This window comes from Lactuca virosa, chromosome 4, assembly GCF_052849685.1.
Source record: "Lactuca virosa cultivar CGN04683 chromosome 4, Lactuca_virosa_CGN04683_v6, whole genome shotgun sequence".
Classification (NCBI taxonomy): Eukaryota; Viridiplantae; Streptophyta; class Magnoliopsida; order Asterales; family Asteraceae; genus Lactuca; species Lactuca virosa.
This window is the reverse complement of record NC_136429.1, coordinates 85,283,248-85,293,768: the sequence shown is the minus strand read 5'-3', so window position 1 is coordinate 85,293,768 and position 10,521 is coordinate 85,283,248. Positions and strand designations below refer to the sequence as shown.

At 36.0% G+C, this 10,521-nt stretch overlaps 1 protein-coding gene across 1 annotated transcript; it reads left to right on the top strand.

Annotated features, from left to right (window-relative positions):
• The first annotated feature begins 599 nt into the window (after positions 1-599).
• LOC145104728 (uncharacterized) lies at positions 600-4,754 on the top strand. The gene is made up of 3 exons (XM_079041922.1): positions 600-1,046; positions 4,337-4,423; positions 4,734-4,754. The coding sequence occupies exons 1-3, from the start codon at positions 600-602 to the stop codon at positions 4,752-4,754; spliced, it is 555 nt and encodes a 184-aa protein (XP_078898048.1).
• Positions 4,755-10,521: the final 5,767 nt, after the last annotated feature.

Here is a 10,521-nt window from a genome sequence, read left to right as displayed (position 1 = left end):
ATGCCGCTACCACTCCTGCCACACCAACACCTACCAAGCCATATATGGGAAATCTCCCAAAGTGTGATAAATGCAACTTTCATCACAACGGTGCATGCCGAGAGATGCATTGTACCAACTGCAATAGGAAGGGACACACTGCCCGATATTGCAGAACACCAACACAACAGACCAATTGACCCACCAATGCTGGTGTAAGTCAAGCATGTTATGGGTGTGGAGAAACGGTTCACTACAAAAGAAACTGTCCAAAGGCCAACAACAAGAACACAGGGGGAATGGGAAGAGTCCTAGCAATAGGACATGAAGAGGCAATGAAGGATCCCGTAGTGGTCACTGGTACGTTCCTCCTCAACAACATTTATGCATGCATTTTATTTGATAGTGGCGCAGAAAGAAGCTTTGTAAGTCATAAGTTTAAACACCTACTCAACCAAAACCCTCAAGCATTAAACGAAACATTTACGGTGGAAATGGATAACGAAAAAACAGAAACAACAAACGATGTATTCATAGGATGCACACTAACTTTAAATAACCACTCCTTTCCAATCGACTTAATGCCGGTTACTATTAGGAGTTTTGATGTGATCATCGGCATGGACTGGTTAAGCCTCCACCGTGCTGATATTATGTGCTACGAGAAGGCCGTTCACCTTCACCTACCCGAAAATGAGACCCTGATCATATATGGCGACAAACCTGGTACGAACCTTCGCCTCATTTCGTGTATCAAGAAACAGAAGTGTTTACACAAGAAAAACTACGCCTTTTTAGCTCATGTGGTTCATAAAAAGAAAGAAGAAAAGAACATTAAAGACATCCCGGAGCTGTGCGATTTTCCTGAAGTGTTTCCCGAAGACCTCCCGGGAATACCTGCCGAACGACAAGTCGAATTTCGGATCGACTTGATACCCGGAGCCACACCAATCACCAAGTCACCATATAGATTAGCTCCTGCGGAGATGCAAGAGCTTTCCAGTCAATTAAGTGAATTACTGGACAAGGGGTTTATAAGGCCAAACTTCTCACCCTGGGGAGCTCCGGTATTATTCGTGAAGAAGAAGGATGGGTCGTTTCGTATGTGCATCGATTACCGCGAACTCAACAAGCTCACCGTCAAGAATCGATACCCTCTTCCCTGGATCGATGATCTATTTGACCAGCTACAAGGAGCAAGTTACTTCTCAAAGATAGATTTAAGGTCTGGGTACCACCAACTACGGGTCCGAGAAGAAGACATCCCCAAGACTGCGTTTCGAACCCGTTATGGTCACTATGAATTTGTAGTGATGCTCTTCGGTCTAATAAATGCTCATGCGGCATTTATGGACCTGATGAACCGAGTCTGCCGACCCTACCTTGACAACTTCGTGATTGTTTTTATCGATGATATACTCATCTATTCACGAAGTAAAGAGAACACAGTCAACATCTGCGGCAGGTTCTGGAAACTTTAAGGGCGGAGAAATTGTATGCAAAGTTCTCGAAATGCGAGTTTTGGATTCGAAGGGTGGATTTTCTGGGCCATGTGGTCAGTGAGGAGGGAATACATGTGGACCCCTCCAAGGTCAAAGCAATTGAAGGCTGGGCAACCCCAATAACCCCAACGGAGATCAGGCAATTCTTAGGCCTCGTTGGTTACTACAGGAGGTTCATACATAATTTCTCTAAGATCGCCAAGTCGCTCACCGCCTTAACTCAGAAGGGTGTACCCTTCATCTGGGAAAAGAAACAAGAGGTTGCTTTCCAGACCTTAAAGCAAGCTTTATGCAGCGCTCCAATCTTATCCCTCCCGGAAGAGACAGAGGACTTCGTGGTGTATTGTGACGCTTCCAATCAATGTTTAGGCAGTGTACTTATGCAGCGAGGAAAAGTCATAGCTTATGTGTCAAGACAACTAAAGAGCCATGAGGTGAACTACACCACACATGACTTGGAGTTAGGAGCAGTCGTGTTTGCACTAAAGATTTGGAGGCACTACCTGTATGGTACAAAGTGCACCATATTTACGGACCACAAGAGCCTCCAAGATATCCTAAGCCAGAAAGAGTTAAATATGAGGCAACAACGATGGGTTGAGTTGCTGAATGATTACAAGTGTGAGATCCGGTACCACCCGGACAAAGCCAATGTGGTGGCTGATGCCCTAAGCCGAAAGGAATACTCGGGTCGCCGAGTCAAGTCGCTAACAATGACCATCCATTCCCACTTGTCTTCGTAAATCAAAGGGGATCAACTGGAAGCCTTGAACCTGGAAAACATCGCAAATGAAGCTTTGCGGGGGATAGACAAGAACCTTACAATCAAAGAGGACGGAGCCTATTACCTCATGGACCGAATCTAAACCCCAAGGTTTGGTGGGTTCAGATACGTGGTTATGAATGAAGCCCACAAGAAAAAGTACTCCGTTTATCCAGGTTCGGATAAAATGTACCTGGATCTCAAGCAACATTATTGGTGGCCGAATATGAAAGCCGAAATTGCTACCTACGTAAGCAAGTGCCTGACTTGTGCCAAAGTTAAGGTAGAATATCAGAAGCCCTCGGGTCTATTACAGCAGCCAGAAATACCCGAGTGGAAGTGGGAACGGATAACAATGGATTTCATAACCAAGTTGCCCAAGTCAGCGGGCGAACTTGACACTATTTGGGTAATCGTCGACCGATTAACCAAATCCGCCCACTTCCTGCCAATAAAGGAAACTGATAAAATGGAGAAGTTAACCAGGACCTATATAAAAGAGATCGTGAGATTACATGGCGTGCCAATATCTATTATCTCTGACAAGAATAGTAGATTTACCTCTCGTTTTTGGCAATCACTTCAGAGGTCATTGGAAATTCAGCTCGATATAAGTACTGCTTACCATCCCCAAACAGATGGACAGAGTGAGAGGACCATCCAGACATTGGAAGATATGCTAAGAGACTATGTGATAGACTTTGACAAGGCATGGGATACCCACTTGCCACTGGTCAAATTCTCGTACAACAATAGCTATCACACAAGCATCAAGGTCGCTCCCTTTGAGGCCCTATATGGACGTAAATGAAGATCACCTCTTTGTTGGACTGAGGTGGGAGACACCCAACTGGCAAAGGGACTGGTACCCAACAGCACTCTCACGGGTCCTGAGATGATTAGAGAAACAACTGAGAAGATCGTTCAGATTAGGGAATGACTAAAGGCGTCCAGAGACCGACAAAAGAGCTACGCGGATAAACGACAGAAGCCCTTGGAATTTCATGTCGGTGATCGCGTACTGCTCAAGGTCTCTCCTTGGAAAGGGATGATATGATTTGGTAAGCGTGGAAAATTAAAACCAAGATACATCGGACCATTCGAGATCCTTGCCAAGATCGGTCCGGTGGCTTATAAACTCAAGTTACCACCAGAACTCAACAATACACCCTGTTTTCCATGTGTCCAATCTGAAGAAATGCCTATCCGAAGAAACTCTCGTTGTCCCGCTTGATGAGATTAAGGTAAATAAAAACCTTCATTTTGTCGAGGAACCTGTAGAAATAATGGATAGGGAGGTGAAACGAACGAAACAAAGTCACATCCCCATTGTGAAGGTCTGATGGAGTGCCAAACGAGGGCCTGAATTCACCTGGGAACGCAAATACCAGATGATGCATAAGTATCCCCATCTTTTTCTTAGTTCTTGAGGGCCCACACTAGAACTAATTTCGAGACGAAATTCCCTCTAACGGGGGGATGATGTCACAACTAGCAAAATTAGAGTCGAGATTGATTTCATGTACAAACAATTTCTCTATGTAACCTTGTTGAAATGGATTATTGTATTCTAACTAAATATTGTGTGGATGTAGGATTGATTGTGGACCAATCAAAATTTAAAACAAATAATAATAATTAATTAAATAAACAAGGGTATTTAAGTAATTTGATAAATAACTTCCTCAAATACTTCCTATAATCATGCTAATTACATTGACTTTTAACAGGATTAATCTCAAATGTCTCTTAAACACTTAACAATCTCACGTCTTATTCTGCTTTCTCATTTTTGTTTTCAAAAATCATCGGTTAACCATCCCTCCTCATATATTTGATGAACATCTTCTTTGTCTCATCTAACCTAGCCGTAAAAAAGTCCAGGAAGAAGAACATTCATTTATCGTCGCTACAGTGCACGCCATTGTCGGAGACCGGAGTGAGCGTCATAGCCGCCTTCACTAGAGTTAGCGCTGTTGCTGCCTTCTCGTATCTCTCCAACGGCAAGAATTCTTAATCGAATATCGGTTCTTGTCATCTCATCTTCACCGGCTGCCCAGATCTTGTCAATGAAATCATTTTACTGTCGCAGGCTTTATCTTACGTCGATGGCGACGATGATTTTGGCGGTGGTAATCGGCCCATGTATTTATCCTCCACACCGGTCATGCCTCCACAGGTACTGTTCTCCCTTCTCGACTCTTTCTTCTACAAATCTCTCCATGATCGGATTTGTAGATGAAGAAACGAAGTTCGTACCTCTTTAATTAGGGTCAATTTGCATTTGTTTCTCTATATTTTGTCCCCGATATATCCTCAAAATTTAGGGTTATTCTCTCCCCGATATATCCTTAATATTTAGGGATTTCTCTCTTTATCTTTCACTAGAATCCACATAAATAGGATTTAATATCCTATCTTCTTGATTGAAGGGTATCAAAAAATGTAATTTTAAATTTTAATTCGTGTTTTTCATAGTGTTTTTACAGATTCATGTGATTCATCAGTAATTGCAAAACAATAATGTTCTTTACCCTTCCCCTTCACCTTCACCTTCCCCTTTATCTTTTCTGTTATTTAATTGATAATACCCTGAACCTTGTTTTTCTTTTTGTAGGCTACATAAACGTTTACAAGAGTGTAATGGGGGGGGGGGGTGAAGTGTTAAAATTTGAAGTTGGTGCTAAAGTCCAGAAGTTCACGGAATGGGCATTGAAATTTATAGGATTTCATTCCCGTTTTCAAAAGAATAAAGACACAGTGAATCAAAATTTTATTGTTCAGGTTAAATTACAGTTTTCAGCTGTACAGACTTTCTTGGATCTTGTTGGGAATCATTTAACATAGAATGATTACATAGAAGCATTTGATTCAATTTATTTTGCTCTTACTTTATTATTTAGTTCTTTTTATCCTGGTTGGGCATCAGGTATGTCAGCAACTGCAATTCAACAGTTGTTATTGTCTTCCTCAATCAACGAACCCACACACATATGGAAGTAATCCTTTTTTTTTGGAATTTTTGTAGTCATTTTAAACAGAAGTTTAACTAAACTTTATTTTGAGCTGAAATGTTGTAATATGTGAGAATTCATCATGCCTACCAACTGTTTGATGTAATTACTCAGTACACCAAATTATCTCTATAAAGGTTATTATTTTTGTACTATAATGTTATTACTTAGTGATGAATTATCTGAAATATTGGCAAACTATCTTTATGTGTCTACACAAGGAGTTTTTCTGTTTGGTGGTTATGTTTGATTAAGATGAAGATATCCTGTTTTTTGAATGTACAAATTATGCAGAATTTTAGCCTTGTTTCAAATTGTTCTTGGAGTGTACAGACATTGCTAATGCAAGGTTATAAATTCTTATGAAGCTATAGATTCTGAAAGAAATAACATCAAGTAAAGAAAAAGAAGTTTGGTGAAGAATGAAAACTCGGTTTGAAGCCTGGTGAAGAATGAAAAGTAAGACAACAATATTCGTTCAGAATGGATTAGCATTTTTTTCTATTAGAATGGTTAGCAACATATATTCTATCAGAATGTATTAGTGATTTATTTAGATTTCAATGTTTTATTCTTAAAGAATAAATGTATTTGTTAACCATTATTACTTATATTCTTTCAAAATGAATGTCATTTATATATGTTCATAGTTGTTTTTGTTAAGAAAGAATGTAATTATTGATTTTAAGATATTAAAATTCTTTTAATATAAAATTTGTATTCATTAAGAATTATTAATCTTGATAAAATATTTTTATAGTATTATGTTAGAATTTAATGCTTTTTCAAGATAATCATAAACACATTCTTTTAGAATGTCCGAATTAATATATTTATTATCCAAAAAATTAGATTTTTAAAGTTTAGAGAATTAATTATTCCTTAAAATCTGCAATTTTCCTTTTTTAAATTTATGTTAATTGCCTAAAATACCCTTAGAATGAAATTAGATGGTATTTTTTTAATCATTTTTAATTTAATAATATTATTACTCATTTTCTTAAAATAAGTAAAATGATTGGCCAACATTCATTCCTACATCCATACAATAATTAGTTTGAATACAATAACCTAAGTATATATATATATATATATATATATATATATATATATATATATATATCGGAAAAGTGAATATATGACTGTCATGTATGTAATATTAGGTATAGAACCATCAAAAATTAACTTCATTTTGATTAAAAAAACACAATTTTCTTTCATTTTTAGCTTCTTATTGTTTTTTAACTCATATTAATTTAGATTTCTTGATTCATCCCCAACATCTATGTATTTCGAATGTGTTTTTTATTAGACCTCTAATAAGTTTTATAACTTCCTTCGACACCTATCTTATGTATACTTGCATAGTTTTTTTGGTGGGTTATGAAATGAGGTTTATTAAGTTTTTTAATGAGCACTTTCAATCTTTCACTATAATTTTCTATATTAACTTTCAATATGGAGACTTATAAATAGTTGGTAAAATAACCTTATACACGATTTGTGGTGCAAAATTAAACTTATAAAACTCCATAAAATATATACACAAGGCCTAGCATAAGGTCTAATAGAAGATGCTAGAAAGATGGTAGAGAGATTCGATTGTATTTGGTTAAAACGATGTAGTTTTTGATGGTTCTATACCTAATATTAGGTACATAACAGCCACATATTCTCTAAGCCCATATATATATATATATATATATATATATATATATATATATATATATATATATATAGGGCTTAGGGAATATGTGACTGTTATGTACCTAAGCTTATATGTAGAACCCTCAAAACTATGTAATTTTGATCAATTATATCTAAACTAATAATGATATCTCGCTTACTATCCTTCTTTAATTATGTGACTTGCTAAACTGATCGAATTTATGTTCATTTTCTTAATTGTGTCTAAGAACTTAAAGCATTAAAAGTCATGACCATTTACCCAACCTTACTAAATTTTAAATAAAAACAAATACAATAAGAGATAAAAGAAGAACATCCAATAACTCAATCAAGGTTTTAAAAATCATTGGATATAGTTTTTCAATTGAAGGAAAAACGTTTGAGTTATATTCGTTAAAAATATATTTGTTTTTTACTTTCCCTATAAACCGCAATGATTTTTTTTTGCAATAAAAAGATATATAATTGATCTTTTTCATTCCATAATTTAACTCAATTCAATGGTAATATATTAAAACAAAACTAAGAGAAAATGAAATCGGTTTTGTTTTGTTTAAAACTATGTCGTTTAAAAGTTTCTATATCTAAGCTTAGGTATATAATAGCCACATATTCACTTTTTTCACACACACATACATATATATATACATATATATATATATATATATATATATATATATATATATATATATATATATATATATATAGGGTTAGGATATATGTAACAAGAATATATTTTAATTAAATGGTTTTATGCAAAAATAAGGTTTATATAATTTATTAAAACGTTTAAATGACGCAGAGGGGTTAAAATGTCATTAAAAGAAACTTGATTTATTAAGGAAATTGATATAGGGTTAAAATAATTAATTGGAAATGAGTTGAGGGGTAAAAAGTGAAAAATGCATTAAAACCCTTATAATTAATCGTGTTTATGGGCTTTCAAGTTTACGCCCGTTTTCTTCCTTGGCTCTTCATTACCCTTTAGATCGACCGGTTTATGAGGTCGACTCCTAGTTAGGGATGGCAATGGGTACGGGTATACTGGGTTTCATGTTCCCCATCCCCATACCCGAATCCCCATCCCCATACCCATACCCGACCCCATCCCCATCGGGCATTAAAAATTCATCCCCATTCCCATCCCCAATGGGGAACGGCGATCCCCAGCGGGTAATCGGGGAATTTTCCCCATTACAAGGTTTTGAAAGTTTATGAAAAAAATAAGTCATAGCTATATATTAACAAACAAAAAAAAACTTATAGAAATAATATAAAGCACTTCAATCTTCCAATGTATTCAAAAACGAACAATAACATTCAAGTTTACACATTAAACAACTTTTTTGCAACAAAAAAAAAACATAAACATAAACATAAACATAAAAAGTCATCCAAAAAGTAGTCAAACATCGCCTATCATCCAAACAATAACAATCAAGTTCACCAAATTTTAATTCCAACTTTCGCATTGAACCATCATTTATTATATATTCACCTACCAACAAAACAAAGACAAAGTATAAACAAATGTATGAAACATAAAACTTTAATTTAATCGATTATTATCATGAAAAAATTGTTTCGTTATTACCATCAAGTTTCACTATCTGTGTCGTAATCATCAAAATTAGTTGCATGATTATCCAAGGTAAATTGCACACCTTCATCTAAATAGAAAAAAAAAGTTAGTAATTAAAAACAAATAGAAATAATAACAAATTGATCCCAAGCAATGCTTTTTTGTCTTTTGTTTGGAGGATTTACCGCATCTGCTTGAAGTGCTTCTTCAAATGAAGGAACATTTGGACTTGTATTATCAGGTTCAACATCAAAATTTGTAGAACCAATTGGTTTTGAAGGTTGTTCACTCACCGAGTCAATGGGGAATGAAGATGGTTACGCTGGAGTCGTGGTACAGTACAGCGTCGATGGAGAATGAAGATGGTTGTCGGACGCTGGTTGGAACTTGGAAGTCGAAACGCAGAGTCGCAGTCTCGTAGATGAAGGAAGGCAGGAGCGAGGGCAAACAACGTCACAACAGGAGCGGGAGCGGGACTTGACGAAGACTCGAAGACACGATGACCATGAATCTATGAATTATGATTTACCATAGCGAATTACAAGTTTGATTAAGGAATAAAAAAAACCCTATTGACTATTTGACTTAGTTTCACAATTCACACTGAGGTGAATCGGCGACGCATTACAAGATTTTTGAATTGATTAAAAATATAATATAAATGAATTTACACTTGACAGAAGGTTGATTGAATTTACACTTGACATAAATGAATTTTCACTTTCACAATTTGAATTACGTATAAGATTTTTGAATTGATTAAAAATATAATATAAGCGAATTATATATATATATATATATATATATATATATATATATCGGGTACGCATCGGGTTCGGTTTCGGATACGGGTTTGGGTACCCGATAGGTAGAACCATCCCCGTCCCCATCCCCGTTTTTTGCATTCGGATAATACCCGTACCCGTACCCATCCCCGATCAATTCGGGGAATTGCCCGATCAATTCGGGTTCGGGTTTCGGGTACCCATCGGGTACGGGTTTTTTGCCATCTCTACTCCGAGTTGATCGACTCTTATTGTCCTCTTGTGTGCGGCGCATGATCAGAAGGACGAGCGTTAAGGAAGCTTTGAGGTCGACGGGTTTCTCTTGGGTTCGGCTATCGACTTCAAGAGGGAAAAAATATAGAAGATATAACTGATCATTCCAATTGGTGAGTTTTCTTGATTTCCATCTTTTAATGTGTTCTTGTATCAATTGCTAGGGTTATGGTAAGATTCATGAAGTCCAATTGCTTCCTGATTATTGAAGAATCCCATTCTCTTTTATTTCAATTATTTTGGCTCTTAGTACGGCTGAGTTTTAGCCCCATAGGGTGTGTTCAAGGTTAATTATTTCTTTCAAAATCTTGTTATGAACACCCTCAAAAGTTCTACTGTTCATGTCCTTGAATTGCTCCAAGTTTTTTGAGTCATTGTCTTCTTTGTTTTTGCTAAAACTCTTGTTGGTTTCTATATCAATAATAGTGAGTAATTTTCTATAAAAATACCATGTTTTCAACCATCCAAAAGGTATTCAAAACAGTCCCAAAAGATCTTTATATGTGGCTTAATGGTAGAGGAAACTCAAGCCCTTATTGGTGTGCTCTCTTTTAACAATGTGCTTTGTTTTTCCCGTAAAAGCAAGGTACTTTGAATCATGGCTTGAAGCTGGAATTGTTATTTTAACTTCTTGACATGTTGCTACTGTTAAGAACTTTATTTCCATCTTTATAGTTGATTTTGGTTATGGATTAATGGGTAAGATTTTCAATTAACCCTTAAAATGCAATGCTGAGAAATTCTGAAAAATTACCAACCTGTACCTATTTGGAAAAAAATCAAGAAAATCATAAAGAGTCAGATTGAGGATCCGTAAACTCTAAAAAGTTTGAATTTTGAGTGTAGTTTGTCCATGATTTTTCCCAAAACCTTATTTTGTCCCTAACCAAGGTGAAAATCATCTTTTTCACTGATTGGTCAGAAATTTGCTACA

Bases quoted from the DNA above. Each gene is read 5' to 3' on its own strand.
- LOC145104728 (XM_079041922.1), top strand. From the start codon at position 600: ATGGACTGGTTAAGCCTCCACCGTGCTGATATTATGTGCTACGAGAAG. The intron at 1,047-4,336 runs GTATTATTCGTG...TTACTGTCGCAG, and splicing joins TCTCACCCTGGGGAGCTCCG to GCTTTATCTTACGTCGATGG. The intron at 4,424-4,733 runs GTACTGTTCTCC...GTGTTTTTACAG, and splicing joins CACCGGTCATGCCTCCACAG to ATTCATGTGATTCATCAGTA.